At 41.1% G+C, this 20567-nt stretch overlaps 2 protein-coding genes across 2 annotated transcripts; both read right to left on the bottom strand.

Annotated features, from left to right (window-relative positions):
- Positions 1-2509: 2509 nt before the first annotated feature.
- Positions 2510-5764, bottom strand: LOC123739373 (ladderlectin-like). Its single transcript, XM_045713746.1, has 6 exons — positions 5498-5764; positions 4525-4606; positions 3989-4083; positions 3178-3312; positions 2728-2866; positions 2510-2577 (listed from the first exon to the last, which is right to left on the bottom strand). The coding sequence occupies exons 2-6, from the start codon at positions 4592-4594 to the stop codon at positions 2510-2512; spliced, it is 507 nt and encodes a 168-aa protein (XP_045569702.1). The 5' UTR covers positions 4595-4606; positions 5498-5764.
- A 10540-nt stretch (positions 5765-16304) lies between these two features.
- LOC106578217 (galactose-specific lectin nattectin-like) lies at positions 16305-19861 on the bottom strand. Its single transcript, XM_045713774.1, has 7 exons — positions 19632-19861; positions 18667-18748; positions 18070-18258; positions 17321-17415; positions 17046-17180; positions 16596-16734; positions 16305-16446 (listed from the first exon to the last, which is right to left on the bottom strand). Exons 2-7 carry the CDS (start codon positions 18734-18736, stop codon positions 16379-16381), a joined length of 696 nt encoding a protein of 231 aa, XP_045569730.1. The 5' UTR covers positions 18737-18748; positions 19632-19861; the 3' UTR covers positions 16305-16378.
- Positions 19862-20567: the final 706 nt, after the last annotated feature.

Below are 20567 nucleotides of genomic sequence, written 5' to 3'. Positions count from 1 at the left end.
CTATTCCATGTGAGAAATTGACAAGAAACGTAAGATCTCGTACATCGCTGTGTACTAATTCCTTCACAGAACAGAGCAAACTGGCTCTAACCAGAATAGAAAGAGGAGTGGGAGGCCCCAGTGCACAACTGAGCAAGAGGACAAGTACATTAGAGTGTCTAGTTTGAAAAACTGACTCTTCACAAGTCCTCAACTGGCATCTTCATTAAATAGTACCCGCAAAACACCAGTCTCAACGTCAGCAGTGAAGAGGCGACTCCGAGATGCTGGCCGTCACTTACAACATTAACAATGTCTACACTGTATTTCTGATCAATTTGATGGTTTTTTTATGCAGTTTTATCAGGTAATTAACAGTTTAGCTGTGCGGTTCTATCAACAGTATTTCTACAATTAATTTCCAGGAGGAGAAAGGAAAACCAATAGGCTAATCTACTACAGACTCTCTGAGTTGGCTGCAGTATAATAATAGCAATAGACTAGGCTACCACTGAAATATCAAGTTCTCTTCATTCATTGTAATACATACTATTTTACTAATACTCCTCTCCTCTCCTCCTTTCTGTCAGCTATACCATTCAACTATTCTGTCATTGAATACAAGTTGAAGCAACAGTAATGCCGGTGTGTGTGTGTGTGTGTGTGTGTGTGTGTGTGTGTGTTTTTAGGACTGATGAATGACCACAAGGTGGCAGTATTTGATCAGCAATTGTGAACCACTATGTTCTAGTTTGGCTGGAGTGGACTACAGTATTTGCACCTAATGTTCAGTACATTAAACCATTAACCCTCACCTCATTCTAAATCTAACCTCTAGTTTGGCTGGAGTGGACTACAGTACAGTAACCATAAACCCTGACCCTGACCCCAGCCCTAGTAGACCTTACATCCTATGCCCTTGAGGATATCGGAGACGATTTGACAGGTGTAAGAAATGTGTGTAAGCAATTTGAAAACATCATGAATTCAATGTTTTTTCAGCATTGACCTTTAAACATGAAGAAGGTAGTGATGGTGATGATGATGATGATGATGGTGATTTACATCAATTGGTCATCTCTGGTTTGACTATGAAAATGTAGAAAATGTTGACGACAATGAAAAGTATTACAAAGTGAGAAGCAACTGTTTAACTTCTTTGGGATAGGGGGCAGTATTTTCACGGCCGGATAAAAAACGTACCAGATTTAATCTGGTTACTACTCCTGCCCAGAAACTAGAATATGCATATAATTAGTAGATTCACATAGAAAACACTCTAACGTTTCTAAAACTGTTTGAATGGTGTCTGTGAGTATAACAGAACTCATATGGCAGGCCAAAACCTGAGAAGATTCCATGCAGGAAGTGCCCTGTCTGACAATTTGTTGTCCTTCTGTTGCATCTCTATCGACATTACAGCCTCTGTGCTGTAATGTGACACTTTCTAAGGCTTCCATTGGCTCTCTAAAGCCGCCAGAAAGTGGAATGGGGTGTCTGCTGTCTCTGGGCAAAGTACAGCAGCAGAGTTTGTAAGTGGTCAGCCTGGGGACAGTGAGACTGGAGATGCGCGTTCACGAGACTTCTAAAAAAAATTATTTCAGTCTTTGAATGAATACAACGTTGCCCGGTTGGAATATTATCGCTATTTCACGAGAAAAGTAGCATAAAAATAGATTTTAAACAGTGTTTGACATGCTTCTAAGTACGGTAATGGAATATTTTGAATTTTTTTGTCACGAAATGCGCTCGCGCGTTACCCTTCGGATAGTGATCTGAACGTACTCAGAATATTGCAAAATGTGCTTTCGCCGAAAAGCTATTTTAAAATCGGACATAGCGATTGCATAAAGGAGTTCTGTATCTATAATTCTGAAAATAATTGTTATGTATTTTGTCAACGTTTATCATGAGTAATTTAGTAAATTCACAGGAAGTTTTCGGTGGGTATGCTAGTTCTGAACATCACATGCTAATGTGAAAAGCTGTTTTTTGATATAAATATGAACTTGATTGAACAAAACATGCATGTATTGTATAACATAATGTCCTAGGAGTGTCATCTGATGAAGATCGTCAAAGGTTAGTGCTGCATTTAGCTGTGGTTTGGGTTTATGTGACATATATGCTTGCTTGGAATTTCTCTCCTAAAATATTTTTTTTCTTTCGTAAACCTTTTGTCGGACAACGGGGTTCGATTCAGGAGAAGTGTATCTATAAAATGGTGTAAAATAGTCCTATGTTTGAGAACGTTGAATTATGACATTTTGTGGTTTTAAATTTGGTGCTCTGATTTTTCACTGGCTGTTGAAAAGTGTGGGACGATTTCGTCCCACCTCCCCTAGAGAGGTTATTAACATTTCATTTACCAAAGATGTTATGTGGTACTTCACACTACAGAGTTTCATAGTTGGCTCCAGCTGGTGTTTTGTATAAATGACCACTGAACAAAAGGTAACATTGCAGACGGTGCCTTTATTTAAAACAATCTGAGAGCTTCTCCAATGAAGCCTCTCCCAAAATGTGGACATCAGCGCTTACTGGAACACAGGAATGGACGTTTGTACCAGCAAGGGGCATCATTCTGACCGCGGGAAGCTGGGAAAGAGAAACAGAAAGGTAGGTATTATTTTTGTTTTATAAATATGTAGCTATAAAAGGAATAAATTCCCTTTAAGGTGTATTTTACTACTATCCAAATGATTGATGTATAATGAGCGGGAGACTAGTCTGGGGACAGCAATGTACCTCCATAATTCATCTCCATGCAATGCTCCCGGCCGTTCGTGTTGTCTTTCACAACAAAAGGGTCGGAGTTAGAGGGTTGACCCGGGGCCCAGTTCTGGTAGTTAAACCTGGACCCGTCACTCCACAGCCAAAGACCCTCCTACAGAGCACACAGGACGATGCATCACCAGCAGACAGTAAACACTATATATACACACTCTAGTTACCTGGAGAAATGTAACCACTCTCAGATTCCTAGACAGAGCTATGGATACCAGGACTGACCATCTATGAGATAAGCATGATTTAACCATGGCTTGAAGCTAGACAGTGTTTGTAATATTACATAACAAGCTTAGAAAACAAACTGATATGTGGGTTAAGGCACCACCAGGCCTTTATAGGTTCTATTCATCAAGAATCAATGCATCCTATATGTTTCAGGAGTGTTGAACAAACGGTGCATCTGACCTCGATGGCATCGTTGGCTCCAATCCAGGTGCGCTGGACTTTACCGGTACTATTACTGATGACAGACTGAAGGAAACGATACTGGGAAAGGCTGTGCACTGACGCCAGGTTACCTCCCAGGAGCAAACATTTCCTCTGGAGAGAGAGAGAGAGACAGACAGACAGACAGAGAGGGAGAGAGGGGAGAGAGAGAGAGAGCCAGAGAGAGAGAGGGGAGAGAGAGAGAACAGAGAGATAGAGGGTAGAGAGAGAGAGGAGAGAGAGAGACACACAGAGACAGAAAGAGAGAGAGAGAGACAGAGAGAGAGAGAGACAGAGACACAGAGAAAGAAAGAGAGAGAGACACAGAGAGAGAGAGAGAGAGAGAGAGAGAGAGAGAGAGAGAGAGAGAGAGAGAGACAGAGAGAGAGAGAGAGAGAGAGAGAGAGAGAGAGAGAGAGAGAGAGAGAGAGAGAGAGAGAGAGAGAGAGACAGAGACAGAGAGAGAGAGAGAGAGAGAGAGAGAGAGAGAGACAGAGGAGAGAGAGAGGACAGAGAGAGAGGAGAGAGAGAGACAGAAGACAGAGAGAGACAGAGAGAGAGACAGAGAGAGGGGAGAGACAAGGAGACAGAGGTACAATATAAAGATAAATAGAAGGAATGGCACATCATGATATAGTTTCTCAACCCTTTTGAACACAGATTAAACCTACAGAGTCAACTACAACCCTGTATGGCCACCAGACAGGGATGGAAATAGCCTCCTCACTAGTCCAACTATAGTGCTTTTCAGACCAGGCTTCTAGATTATGTACAGCAGACATCCAGGTACCTCTGCCTCTGGCCATGTGGTCTGGACGGGGACGTAGTGATAGCAGTGTGTCGCATATCTGGGCCAGCCAGGTGGGCAGACTCTGTGATGCCTCTCTGTAGGGGGGAAGAGATCATCATTTAGAAAGATTAAAGATAACGATTAATAATATAATCACATCATTTCAGATTGCTTTTTAAAAGACTTGGAGGATCTATTCAATCAGCGTTACAGATTCCATGCTAGAAATTTTAAGGTAATTTCAGATTGAGCAGTTTGCATGCAGCGTTTACCGTGAATGCTGTCTCTGCTGAAGACGGAACATTGCCTTTAAATTTCAAACTGAACGAACCTAGATCAGTTTCAGAACTATGAAACCACAACAGACCCATAAAATAATTATATTTTAGCGAATACGACGGGGGCCCCAACCAGGAGCTCGGGGTCCAGTGACTGTTAAACCAAAACCTAGGTCACTAGGTGTTAAGGTTGCAACAATAACATCAAATAAAATCTGATGAGTGTGAACAGGTCACCAAAACCTTTGGTCAGAATACCTCTGCTACCCCTTGCATCTCCCAGAGCAAAGACAGCGCTGAGAAGCAGAAGAGTGGTCAACATCGCCATGGTGATAGTCTCCTGAGAGAGAGAGAGAGAGAGAGAGAGAGAGACAGACAGGAGAGAGAGAGAGAGAGAGAGAGAGAGAGAGCAGAGAGACACAGAGAGAGAGAGACAGAGAGAGAGAGAGAGAGAGAGAGAGAGAGAGAGACAGAGAGAGAGACAGAGAGAGAGACAGAGAGAGAGAGAGAGAGAGAGAGAGACACAGAGAGAAAAAAGAGACACAGAGAGACAGGAGAGACAGGAGAGACAGGGAGAGACAGGGAGAGACAGGGAGAGAGAGACACAGAGACAGAGAGAGAGAGAGAGAGACAGAGAGACAGAGAGAGAGAGAGAGAGAGAGAGACAGAGAGAGAGAGAGAGAGAGACAGAGAGAGACAGAGAGAGACACAGAGAGAAAAAGAGAGACACAGAGAGACAGGGAGAGAGAGACAGAGAGAAAGCCGTCAAGACAAATTCATGGAATATATCAAATCAGTGGAACGGCAGGGGGTACTTGGGAGGTCAGGGAAACCCTGTTTGTTACTTAACTTACGTAACTGCTGAGGCAGCGTTTTCCAAACTCGGTCCTGGGGAACCCCAAGCTGTGAATACATATTCATGTGTACTAGGCTAATCTACTGTAATTGGTAGAGAACATGATACCTGAGTTTTGGCAGCAGACTTGAATTCCTTAGCACAGTAGTTCTTAAACTCGGTCCAAAACGTTCACCCATTTGTGTCCCTAGTAACGAGTTTCCAAATGGGACCCTTTTCCCTATGTAGTGCACTACTTTTGACCAGAGCTACATATAACCAGGGCTACATATGCCCTATGGGCCCTTGTCTAATGTAGCTAACTTCAAAGGGAATAGGAGATCAGTTGGGATGAAGACAGGTACAGTATTAGATGAACAGATGTTGAAATCTCACCTTCTGAAGTCTTCAGTTGTAGCTTCACTTCTTCAGAGATCTTCAAAGGTCTTCACTGGGTCTCTCTCTCGCTCTCTCTCTCTCTCTCTCTCTGTCCTGCCTGTGAGTTGAGTTCTAGTCTCTCTCTCTCTGTCCTGCCTGTGAGTTGAGTTCTACATCTTCCTCCTCTCCTTTTTAAGGACCCATCCAGCCAGACCCCTCCCTCCATTTTTCTCTATCTCTCTCTCTCATCCTTTACATTGAAATGGAATTTAAATTCACTTCCTGAATTGACTGTGTAATGGGAATATTTAAGATTAATAAAATTCATTATCAGTTTAGAGATTAAACATAATTTATCATATTTAAATATGTTCCCTTTCTGTAATACACACGATGTCCACTGTTCTGTTTGTGACATTTGGGTTGATGTCCACTGTTCTGTTTGTGACATTTGGGTTGATGTCCACTGTTCTGTTTGTGACATTTGGGTTGATGTCCACTGTTCTGTTTGTGACACTCGGGTTGATGGTCACTAGACTTGAATCAGAATGTTATGGGTTAAACTCCTATCCGTTGATAGTGATTGACGCCAGACTGGAGGTACAAGGACAGAGGACCCTGATTATTATTGTAGTCTCTGAACACTGTGTGATTCTGCAGCAGGCAGCAAATGAAGTCACTGCTTTCTGTTTTGACTTTTTACATGCAACTTTGTGAAGAAATGGCTGTTTCTGGTGAATTTTGAATGGTAAATATGCCCACAACTTTCCTGATAATTTGGTCAATATATCCGAAACTCAACTGAAGTACCAACACTTTCTGTATTACTTTAAACCTTTGGTCTAACGAGTTCAGAAAGTCAACACCAAACCCCATGCTTTACCTCAATTTAAATGTCATAACCCATTAATCTATTTGTGTACCCTTCACTACATTTGAAATGCTCCCCTCAAAATGAATTGTAACAAAATGATCCTAACATATAATATAATTATATAACATATAATATAATCCCCTTTAGAAATGGGTCTAACAACATATTGGTCCATATGAACAGGCTGGTGTTTTTCAGCACCTGTAACCCATCTGTTATTCAACATGATCACCTGTAACCCATCTGTTATTCAGCATGATCACCTGTAACCCATCTGTTAATCAGCATTATCACCTGTAACCCATCTGTCAATCAGCATTATCACCTGTAAACCATCTGTCATTCAGCATTATCACCTGTAACCCATCTGTTATTCAACATTATCACCTGTAACCCATCTGTTATTTAGCATGATCACCTGTAACCCATCTGTTATTCAACATTATCACCTGTAACCCATCTTTTAATCAGCATGATCACCTGTAACCCATCTGTTATTCAGCATTATCACATGTAACCCATCTGTTATTCAGCATAATCACCTGTAACTCATCTGTTATTCAGCATAATCACCTGTAACCCATCTGTTATTCAGCATGATCACCTGTAACCCATCTGTTCTTCAGCATGATCCCCTGTAACCCATCTGTTATTCAGCATGATCCCCTGTAACCCATCTGTTATTCAGCATTATCACCTGTAACCCATCTGTTATTCAGCATGATCACCTGTAACCCATCTGTTAATCAGCATGATCACCTGTAACCCATCTGTAAATCAGCATTATCACCTGTTACCCATCTGTTATTCAGCATTATCACCTGTAACCCATCTGTTATTCAGCATTATCACCTGTAACCCATCTGTTAATCAGCATGATCACCTGTAACCCATCTGTTATTCACCATTATCACCTGTAACCCATCTGTTATTCAGCATGATCACCTGTAACCCATCTGTTAATCAGCATTATAACCAGTAACCCATCTGTTATTCAGCATGATCACCTGTAACCCATCTGTTATTCAGCATTATCACCTGTACCCCATCTGTTATTCAAAATGATCACCTGTAACCCATCTGTTATTCAGCATGATCAATTGTAACCCACCTGTTAATCAGCATGATCAACTGTAACCCATCTGTTATTCAGCATTATAACCTGTAACCCATCTGTTTTTCAGCATGTTCACCTGTAACCCATCTGTTAATCAGCATTATCACCTGTAACCCATCTGTTAATCAGCAGTATTACCTGTAACCCATCTGTCATTCAGCATGATCACCTGTAACCCATCTGTTATTCATCATGATCACCTGTAACCCATCTGTTAATCAGTATATCACCTGTAACACATCTGTTCTTCAGCATGATCACCTGTAACCCATCTGTTATTCAGCATGATCACCTGTAACCCATCTGTTATTCAGCATGATCACCTGTAACCCATCTGTTAATCAGTATATCACCTGTAACACATCTGTTCTTCAGCATGATCACCTGTAACCCATCTGTTATTCAGCATGATCCCCTGTAACCCATCTGTTATTCAGCATGATCACCTGTAACCCATCTGTTATTCAGCATGATCCCCTGTAACCCATCTGTTATTCAGCATGATCACCTGTAACCCATCTGTTAATCAGCATGATCACCTGTAACCCATCTGTTATTCACCATTATCACCTGTAACCCATCTGTTATTAAGCATGATCACCTGTAACCCATCTGTTAATCAGCATTATAACCAGTAACCCATCTGTTATTCAGCATGATCACCTGTAACCCATCTGTTATTCAGCATTATCACCTGTAACCCAGATGTCATTCAGCATGATCCCCTGTAACCCATCTGTTATTCAGCATGATCACCTGTAACCCATCTGTTAATCAGCATGATCACCTGTAACCCATCTGTTATTCACCATTATCACCTGTAACCCATCTGTTATTCAGCATTATCACCTGTAACCCATCTGTTATTCAGCATTACCACCTGTAACCCAGATGTCATTCAGCATGATCCCCTGTAACCCATCTGTTATTCAGCATGATCACCTGTAACCCATCTGTTAATCAGCATTATAACCAGTAACCCATCTGTTATTCAGCATGATCACCTGTAACCCATCTGTTATTCAGCATTATCACCTGTAACCCATCTGTTATTCAGCATTATCACCTGTAACCCAGATGTCATTCAGCATGATCCCCTGTAACCCATCTGTTATTCAGCATGATCACCTGTAACCCATCTGTTAATCAGCATGATCACCTGTAACCCATCTGTTATTCACCATTATCACCTGTAACCCATCTGTTATTCAGCATGATCACCTGTAACCCATCTGTTAATCAGCATTATAACCAGTAACCCATCTGTTATTCAGCATGATCCCCTGTAACCCATCTGTTATTCAGCATTATAACCTGTAACCCATCTGTTATTCAGCATGATCACCTGTAACCCATCTGTTAATCAGCATTATCACCTGTAACCCATCCGTTAATCAGCATGATCACCATTAACCCATCTGTAATTCAGCATGATCACCTGTAACCCATCTGTTATTCAGCATTATCACCTGTAACCAATCTGTTAATCAGCATGATCACCTGTAACCCATCTGTTATTCAGCATTATCACCTGTAACCCAGATGTCATTCAGCATGATCACCTGTAACCCATCTGTTATTGAGCATGATCACATGTAACCCATCTGTTATTCAGCATGATCACCTGTAACCCATCTGTTAATCAGCATATCACCTGTAACCCATCTGTTCTTCAGCATGATCACCTGTAACCCATCTGTTATTCAGCATGATCCCCTGTAACCCATCTGTTATTCAGCATGATCCCCTGTAACCCATCTGTTATTCAGCATGATCACCTGTAACCCATCTGTTATTCAGCATGAACACCTGTAACCCATCTGTTATTCAGCATGATCACCTGTAACCCATCTGTTATTCAGCATTATCACCTGTACCCCATCTGTTATTCAGCATGATCACCTGTAACCCATCTGTTATTCAGCATGATCACCTGTAACCCATCTGTTATTCAGCATGATCACCTGTAACCCATCTGTTATTCAGCATGATCACCTGTAACCCATCTGTTATTCAGCATTATCACCTGTAACCCATCTGTTAATCAGCATGATCACCTGTAACCCATCTGTTATTCAGCATTATCACCTGTAACCCATCTGTCATTCAGGTTGATCACCTGTAACCATCTGTTATTCAGCATGATCACCTGTAACCCATCTGTTATTCAGCATGATCACCTGTAACCCATCTGTTATTCATCATGATCACCTGTAACCCATCTGTTATTCAGCATTATCACCTGTAACCCATTTGTTATTCAGCATCATCACCTGTAACCCATCTGTTATTTAGCATTATCACCTGTAACCCATCTGTTAAGCAGCATGATCACCTGTAACCCATCTGTTATTTAGCATGATCACCTGTAAACCATCTGTCATTCTGTAAGATCATTTGTACAATATATCCAAATCCAAGTTCTTCTGTTCAAGGCCACTGGATAATGAATAAGGGCCCAGTTGTTCTACTCTGAGACAATTTGTAAAAAGGGCCCAGATCTTCTACTCTGAGACAATTTGACAACCATAACATCTTTATTAAGGTGACAGAACTACACTACTAATACAACTACACACAGCACTGTACTACCAGTACAACTACACACAGCACTGTACTACTAATACAACTACACACACAGCCCCACACTACTAATACAACTACACACACAGCCATATACTTATAACACAACTACAAACAAAGCACCACTATTACAACTACACACAGCACCATAATACTAATACAACTACAAACAGCACTGTACTACCAATACAACTACAAACAAAGCAGCAAACCTCCAATACAACTACACACACAGCCCTACTATGAATACAACTACACAAGAAGCCCCATACTAATTACACAACTACACATACAGCCCTACTACTAATATAACTACACAAACAGCCCTATACTACTAGTACAACTACACACACAGGCCTATACTACTATTACAACTACACAGAAAGCCCTATACTACTAATACAACTACACACAGCCCTATGCTACCAATTCAACTACACATACAGCCCCTTACTACCAACACAACTACCCATACAGCAGTATACTACTAACTCAACAACACACAGCTCTATTCTGTCACGGCTGTCTGAAGAATAGGACCAAAGCGCAGCGTGCGTTCGGTTACACATTTTATTATAACTGTGAAACTATGCAAGACATACAAATAAACTCATAAACAAAACAAACCATGTCGAAGCGGTGCAACATACACTCACTCAAAATACAATCTCCCACAAACCCAGTTGGGAAAAACAACAACTCAAGTATGATCTCCAATTAGAGACAATGATAACCAGCTGCCTCTAATTGGAGATCATCCCAAAAAAACAACAACATAGAAATACAGAAACAAGAACATGACAACATAGAAAATCTAAACTAAACACAACCCAGTCATGCCCTGACCTACTCTACCAAAGAAAATAAAAGCTTCTATGGTCAGGACGTGACATATACTACTAACACAACACCACATACAGCCCTATATTACTAATACAACTACACACACAGCCCAAAACTACTAGTACAACTACACATACAGTCCTGTACTACTAATACAACTAGACACACAGCCATACACTACTGATACAACTACTCACACAACCCCACACTACTAATACAACTACACTTACAGCCCCATAATACTGATACAACTGCACACACAGCCCCACACTACTAATACAACTACACACAGGCCTAATCTACTAATACAACTACACAGAACGCCCTATACTACTAATACAACTACACACACATCCCTATACAACAACACACAGCCCTATGCTACCAAATCAACTACACATACAGCCCCTTACTAATAACACAACCACACATACAGCCCCGTACTACCAACACAACTACACATACAGCCCCTTACTAATAACACAACCACACATACAGCCCCGTACTACCAACACAATTACACATACAGCAGTATAGTACTAACTCAACTACACAGCTGTAACGGTCGTCGTATGAAAGGGACCAAGGCGCAGCGGGTTGAGTGCTCATTTTAACTTTTCATTTAGAACACTGAAAACACAAGACAAGAAAACGATCGAACGAACAGTAATACAACAACAACTTCTCACAAAGGGACAGGTGAAACAGGGCTACCTAAGTATGACTCTCAATCAGCAACAACGATGTACAGCTGTTTCTGATTGAGAGCCATACCAGGCCAACACAAAGAAACACACAACATAGAAAACCATAGAAATACAAAACAAGAACATTACCAAAAAACACCGGAACACATAAATCAAACACCCCTCTTACATAAATACATATCCCATTAAACCCCGAACCACATAAAACAAATACCCCCTGCCAAGAGCCCTATACTACTAACACCACTACACACACACACCTATACAACTAATACAACTGAACACACATCCCCATACTACTAATACAACTACATACACAGCACAAAACAACTAGTACAACTACACATACAGCCTTATACTACTAACACCACTACACACACACCTATACAATACTAACACCACTACACACACAGCCCCACACAACTAATACAACTGAAAACACATCCCCATACTACTAATACAACTACATACACAGCCCAAAACAACTAGTACAACTACACATAAAGTCCTATACGACTAATACAACTGTACACACATCCCCAAACACCTAATACAACTACACACACAGCCCTTCTACTGATACAACTACACACAAAGCCCCATACTAATAACACAACTACACACACAGCCCCATACTAATAACAGAACTACACGTACATCACTACACTACTAATACAACTACACACACAGCCATACACTACTGATACATCTACACACACATCACTATAATACTAATACAACAACACACACAGCCCTACTACTAATACAACTACACCCACAGCAAAAACTAATAACACAACTACACATACAGCCCTACTACTAATACATCTACACACACATCACTATAATACTAATACAACAACACACACAGCCCTACTACTAATACAACTACACCCACAGCAAAAACTAATAACACAACAACACACACAGCCCTACTACTAATACAACTACACACACAGCCAAAAACGAATAATACAACAACACATTCAGCCCTACTGCGAATATAACTACACACAGCCCCATACTACTAATACCACTACACACACAGTCCTCTACTACTAATACAACTACACATAAAGCCCTATACTACTAACATAACTACACAGAAAGCCCTATACTACTAATACCACTACACACACAGCCCTATACTACTAATACAACTACATACACAGCCAAATACCACTGATACAACTACAAACACAGCCACATACTACATTGAAAACTACACATGCAGCCCTACTACTAATACAACTACACCTACTGTCCTAAACTACTAATACAACTGCACACAGCCCTATACTACTAATACCACTACACATACAGCCCTATACTACTAACACAACTAGACACACAGCCCTATACTACTGATACAACTACTCAAACAGCCCCAAACTATTCGTACAATTACACATACTGTCCTGTACTACTAATACACCTGAACACACATCTCCACACTTCTAATACAACAACAGTTACAGACTTAAACTACTAATACAACTACACAGACAGTCCTCAACAAATAATGCATCTACACATACAGCCTATACAACTACACACACAGCCCTATAATACTGATCAACTACACACACAGCCCTACTAGTAATACAACTGCACAGAGGCCCGTACTAATAACACAACTACACATACAGCCATATACTACTGATACAACTACACACACAGCCCCAAACTCCTAATACCACTACACATACAGTCCTATACTAATAATACATCTAGACATACAGCCCTATTCAACTAATAAAACTACACACACAGCCCTATACTACTAATACAACGAGACCTACATCTCCATACTACTATCACAACTACACACGCAGCACTATACCACTAATAAAACTAAACACGCAGCCCTATACTACTATCACAACTACACACACAGCCCTATACTACTAATAAAACTACACACACAGACCCAAACTAATAATACAACAACACATTCAGGCCTACCTCGAATATAACTACACACAGCCCTATACTACTAATACAACTACACACACAGTCCTCTACTACTAATACAACTACACATAAAGCCCTATACTACTAACATAACTACACAGAAAGCACTATACTACTTATCCAACTACACATACAGCCCTACTACTAATACAACTACTCACACAGCCCCAAACTACTACTACAACTAAACATATTGTCCTGTACAAGTAATTCAACTGAACACACATCTCCACACTTCTAATACAACAACACTTACAGCCCTAAACTACTAATACAACTACCCATACAGTCCTAAACTAATAATACATCTACACATACAGCCCTATACAACTAATACGACTACACACACAGCCCTATAATACTGATCAACTACACACACAGCCCTACTACTAATACAACTACACACACAGCCCAAAACTAATAACACAACTACACATACAGCCCTACTACTAATACAACTACACACACAGCCCCATACTAATAATACATCTACACATTCAGCCCTACTGCGAATATAACTACACACAGTCCTCTACTACTAATACAACTACACACACAGCCCCAAACAACTAATACAACTACACATACAGTCCTATACTACCAATACAACTGCCCACACTGCCCCACACTACTAAATAAACTACATTTACAGCCGTATACTTATAACACAACTACAATACAGTCCTATAACACTAATACAACTGCACCTACTGCCCTATACTAATAACACAACTACACACACAGCCCTATAATACAAATACAACTACACACACAGCCCTACTACTAATACAACTACACTAAACGTCCCATACTAATAACACAACTACACATACAGCCTACTACTAATACAACTACACACACAGCCCTATACTAATAATACAACTACACACACAGGCCTAATCTACTAATAAAACTTCACATGCAGCCCTATAGTACTAATACCACTACACACACAGCCCTATACTACTAACACAACAAGACACACAGCCCTATACTACTGATACAACTACTCAAACAGCCCCAAACTATTCATACAATTACACATACAACAGTTACAGACTTAAACTACTAATACAACTACACACACAGTCCTCAACAAATAATGCATCTACACATACAGCCCTATACTACCAATACAACTACACACACAGCCCTATTTTAATAGCATAACTACACACACAGCCCTATAATACTGATACAACTACACTTACTGCCCTATTTTAATAACACAACTACACACACAGCCCTATAATACTAATACAACTACACATACAGCCCTGCTACTAATACAACTATTTGTGTGTGGCTAAAATAAAATAAAATTGATCAGAAATACTGTGTAGACATTGTTAATGTTGTAAATGAATATTGTAGCTGGAAATGGCAGATTTTTTATGGAATATCTACATAGGCGTACAGAGGCCCATTATCAGCAACCATCACTCCTGTGTTCCAACGGCATGTTGTGTTAGCTAATCCAAGTTTATCATTTTAAAAGGCTAATTGATCATTAGAAAACCCTTTTGCAATTATGTTAGCACAGCTGAAAACTGTTGTTCTGATTAAAGAAGCAATAAAACTGCCCTTCTTTAGACTAGTTGAGTATCTGGATCATCAGCATTTGTGGGTTTGATTATAGGCTCAAAATGGCCAGGAACAAAGACCTTTCTTCTGAAACTCGTCTGTCTATTCTTGTTCTGAGAAATGAAGGCTATTCCATGTGAGAAATTGACAAGAAACGTAAGATCTCGTACATCGCTGTGTACTAATTCCTTCACAGAACAGAGCAAACTGTCTCTAACCAGAATAGAAAGAGGAGTGGGAGGCCCCAGTGCACAACTGAGCAAGAGGACAAGTACATTAGAGAGTCTAGTTTGAAAAACAGACGACTCACAAGTCCTCAACTGGCAGCTTCATTAAATAGTACCCGCAAAACACCAGTCTCAACGTCAGCAGTGAAGAGGCGACTCCGAGATGCTGGCCGTCATTTACAACATTAACAATGTCTACACTGTATTTCTGATCAATTTGATGGTTTTTTAATGCAGTTTTATCAGGTAATCAACAGTTTAGCTGTGCAGTTCTATCAACTGTATTTCTACAATGAATTTCCAGGAGGAGAAAGGAAAACCAGTAGGCTAATCTTCAACAGACTCAATACAAGTTGAAGCAACAGTAATGCCGGTGTGTGTGTGTGTGTGTGTGTGTGTGTGTGTGTTTAAGACTGATGAATGAACACAAGGTGGCAGTATTTGATCAGCAATTGTGAACCACTATGTTCGAGTTTGGCTGGAGTGGACTACAGTATTTGCACCTAATGTTCAGTACATTAAACCATTAACCCTCACCTCATTCTAAATCTAACCTCTAGTTTGGCTGGAGTGGACTACAGTACTACAGTAACCATAAACCCTGACCCTGACCCCAGCCCTAGTAGACCTTACATCCTATGCCCTTGAGGATATCGGAGACGATTTGACAGGTGTAAGAAATGTGTGTAAGCAATTTGAAACATAATTAATCAATATGACGATGGTTATGATGATGATGGTGATTTACATCTCTGGATTGACTATGAAAATGTAGACGACAATGAAAAGTATTACAAAGTGAGAAGCAACTGTTTAACATTTCATTTACCAAAGATGTTATGTGGTACTTCACACTACAGAGTTTCATAGTTGGCTCCAGCTGGTGTTTTGTAGAAATGACCACTGAACAAAAGGTAATATTGCAGACGGTGCCTTTATTTAAAACAATCTGAGAGCTTCTCCAATGTTGTCGCTCCCAAAATGTGGACATCAGCGCTTTCTGGAACACAGGAATGGACGTTTGTACCAGCAAGGGGCATCATTCTGACCGCGGGAAGCTGGGAAAGAGAAACAGAAAGGTAGGTATTATTTTTGTTTTATAAATATGTAGCTATAAAAGGAATAAATTCCCTTAAGGTGTATTTTACTACTATCCAAATGATTGATGTATAATGAGCGGGAGACTAGTCTGGCGACAGCATTGTACCTCCATAATTCATCTCCATGCAATGCTCCCGACCGTTCGTGTTGTCCTTAATAACACCATGGTTATAGTTGGAGGGTTGACCTGGGGCCCAGTTCTGGTAGTTAAACCTGGACCCGTCGCTCCACAGCCAAAGACCCTCCTACAGAGCACACAGGACGATGCATCACCAGCAGACAGTAAACACTATATATACACACTGTAGTTACCTGGAGAAATGTAACCACTCTCAGACTCCTAGACAGAGCTATGGATACCAGGACTGACCATCTATGAGATAAGCATGATTTAACCATGGCTTGAAGCTAGACAGTGTTTGTAATATTACATAACAAGCTTAGAAAACAAACTGATATGTGGGTTAAGGCACCACCAGGCCTTTATAGGTTCTATTCATCAAGAATCAATGCATCCTATATGTTTCAGGAGTGTTGAACAAACGGTGCTTCTGACCTTGATGGCGTCGTTGGCTCCAATCCAGGTGCGCTGGACTTTCCTGGTACTCTTCCTGATGACAGACTGAAGGAAACGATACTGGGAAAGGCTGTGCACTGACGCCAGGTTACCTCCCAAGCGCAAACATCTCCTCTGGAGAGAGAGAGAGAGGGGAGAGAGAGAGAGAGACAGAGAGAGAGAGGGGAGAAAGAGTGGTGAGAGACACACACACAGAGAGAGATGGGAGAGAGAGAGACACAGAGACACACAGAGAGGAGGGAGAGAGCAAGTACCTCTGCCTCTGGCCATGTGGTCATGATGGGGACATAGTGATAGCAGTGTGTCTTATGTCTGTGCCAGCCGTTTGGGCAGGCTCTGTGATGCCACTCTGTAGGGGGGAGAGAGATCCCATGAAATAACATTATTTTACATTTTAGTCAGTTAGCAGACGCTCTTATCCAGAGCGACTTCCAGTAGTGAATGCATACATTTCATACATTTTGTGTATTTATTTATTTTTCCTCCGTACTGGTCCCCCGTGGGAATCGAACCCACAACCCTGGCGTTGGAAACAACTGAGCCACACGGGACCGTTACAGAACAGTACGGTCTGTTCCCACCAGACAATCTGATTCATCAAAAGTGCGTTTCAGCTGTTACTGAGCAACACATCACGGCCAACCGCGTGTTGTTGAAAAAATGACCGATTCACTTTGAAAAGTAACTTTTCGGGCAACATGACCAAATTTGCATAGAAATGTGTGTTATAGATCTGTAATTCTCATTGAAAGCAAGTCTAAGAAGCGGTAGATCTATGTGCACTATGTCCACGCTTCCCATTATAACATTTTGTTTTTGCGTCTTCTTCTTACGGTTTTGTGCAAACAGCTGAACATATTATATTTGTGGTTATTGAAAATATATTTCACAGCAGTTTAGATTGTACAATGATTCTCTATATTTAGATCTCTATACTTGCTTGTTTTGTAACATAAACTGTCATTTTTACCGGTTATCAGGTTCTCCATAATATGTTTCTCACCTTTCCGTGGACGAATGTGTTCCTCTGAGTCAGATCGATCTTTCGGAGGAGGAATGTGTTCCTCCGAGTCAGAATAATCTGTCGGAGGAATAATTTGTTCCTCCGAGGGAGAACTGTTTTCCTCTGAGTCATACGGATCTTTCGGAGGAGGAACGATTTCCTCCGAGTCACAGCGATTACGCCGATCCCCTACAACAAAAGAGAGACAAAGAGAGGGAATATTGAGACAGGTGCTTTTTAAAAGACTTGGGAATCAATTCTATCAGCGTTACAGATTCCATGCTAGAAATTTAAAGGTAATTTCAGATTGAGCAGTTTGCATGCAGCGTTTACCGTGAATGCTGTCTCTGCTGAAGACGGAACATTGCCTTTAAATTTCAAACTGAACGAACCTAGATCAGTTTCAGAACTATGAAACCACAACAGACCTATAAAATAATTCTATTTTAGCGAATACGACGGGGGCCCCAACCAGGAGCTCGGGGTCCAGTGACTGTTAAACCAAAACCTAGGTCACTAGGTGTTAAGGTTGCAACAATAACATCAAATAAAATCTGATGAGTGTGAACAGGTCACCAAAACCTTTGGTCAGAATACCTCTGCTACCCCTTGCATCTCCCAGAGCAAAGACAGCGCTGAGAAGCAGAAGAGTGGTCAACATCGCCATGGTGATAGTCTCCTGAGAGAGAGAGAGAGAGAGAGAGAGAGACACAGAGAGAGACACAGAGAGAGAGAGAGAGAGAGAGAGAGAGAGAGAGAGAGAGAGAGAGAGAGAGAGAGAGAGAGAGAGAGAGAGAGAGAGAGACAGAGAGAGAGAGAGAGAGAGAGAGAGAGAGAGACACAGAGAGAGAGAGAGAGAGAGAGAGAGACACACAGAGAGAGAGAGAGAGAGAGAGACACAGAGAGAGAGACACAGAGAGAGCGAGAGAGAGAGAGAGAGAGAGAGAGAGAGAGAGAGAGAGAGAGAGAGAGAGAGAGAGAGAGAGAGAGAGAGAGAGAGAGAGAGAGAGAGAGAGAGAGAGACAGGAGAGAGAGAGAGAGAGAGAGAGAGAGAGACACACAGAGAGAGAGAGAGAGAGACAGAGAGAAGCCGTCAAGACAAATTCATGGAACAAGATATCAAATCAGTGGAACGGCAGGGGGTACTTGGGAGGTCAGGGAAACCCTGTTTGTTACTTAACTTACGTAACTGCTGAGGCAGCGTTTTCCAAACTCGGTCCTGGGGCACCCCAAGCTGTGAATACATATTCATGTGTACTAGGCTAATCTACTGTAATTGGTAGAAAACATGATACCTGAGTTTTGGCAGCTGACTTGAATTCCTTAGCACAGTAGTTCTTAAACTCGGTCCAAAGCGTTCACCCATTTGTGTCCCTAGTAACGAGTTTCCAAATAGGACCCTTTTCCCTATGTAGTGCACTACTTTTGACCAGAGCTACATATAACCAGGGCTACATATGCCCTATGGGCCCTTGTCTAATGTAGCTAACTACAAAGGGAATAGGAGGTCAGTTGGGATGAAGACAGGTACAGTATTAGATGAACAGATGTTGAAATCTCACCTTCTGAAGTCTTCAGTTGTAGCTTCACTTCTTCAGAGATCTTCAAAGGTCTTCACTGGGTCTCTCTCTCGCTCTCTCTCTCTCTCTCTCTCTGTCCTGCCTGTGAGTTGAGTTCTACATCTTCCTCCTCTCCTTTTTAAGGACCCATCCAGCCAGACCCCTCCCTCCATTTTTCTCTATCTCTCTCTCTCATCCTTTACATTGAAATGGAATTTAAATTCACTTCCTGAATTGACTGTGTAATGGGAATATTTAAAATGAATAAAGTTCATAATCATTTTAGAGATTAAAACAATGTTTATCATATTTAAATATGTTCCCTTTCTGTAATACACACGATGTCCACTGTTCTGTTTGTGACACTCGGGTTGATGTCCACTGTTCTGTTTGTGACATTTGGGTTGATGTCCACTGTTCTGTTTGTGACATTTGGGTTGATGTCCACTGTTCTGTTTGTGACATTTGGGTTGATGTCCACTGTTCTGTTTGTGACATTTGGGTTGATGTCCACTGTTCTGTTTGTGACATTTGGGTTGATGTCCACTGTTCTGTTTGTGACATTTGGGTTGATTTCCACTGTTCTGTTTGTGACACTCGGGTTGATGGTCACTAGACTTGAATCAGAATGTTATGGGTTAAACTCCTATCCGTTGATAGTGATTGACGCCAGACTGGAGGTACAAGGACAGAGGACCCTGATTATTATTGTAGTCTCTGAACACTGTGTGATTCTGCAGCAGGCAGCAAAAACCTTTTTCTATTGAACAACAACATTATCTATATAATTCTTACTCGTGCTAATGAATTAACCATGGTGTAGTATTTCATTTGTCCCAAGTTAGCTCACAGATTTGACAGTTTGTTAAAGGAAAGATTCACCCATTTTGAATGTTATCGGGGTTTTTTTCGTGCATCTCTGAGCTATGTTCTATCGTT

The sequence above is a fragment of the Salmo salar genome, unplaced genomic scaffold (genome assembly GCF_905237065.1).
Source record: "Salmo salar unplaced genomic scaffold, Ssal_v3.1, whole genome shotgun sequence".
Taxonomy (NCBI): Eukaryota; Metazoa; Chordata; class Actinopteri; order Salmoniformes; family Salmonidae; genus Salmo; species Salmo salar.
This window is presented reverse-complemented; position numbering and strand designations above follow the sequence as displayed.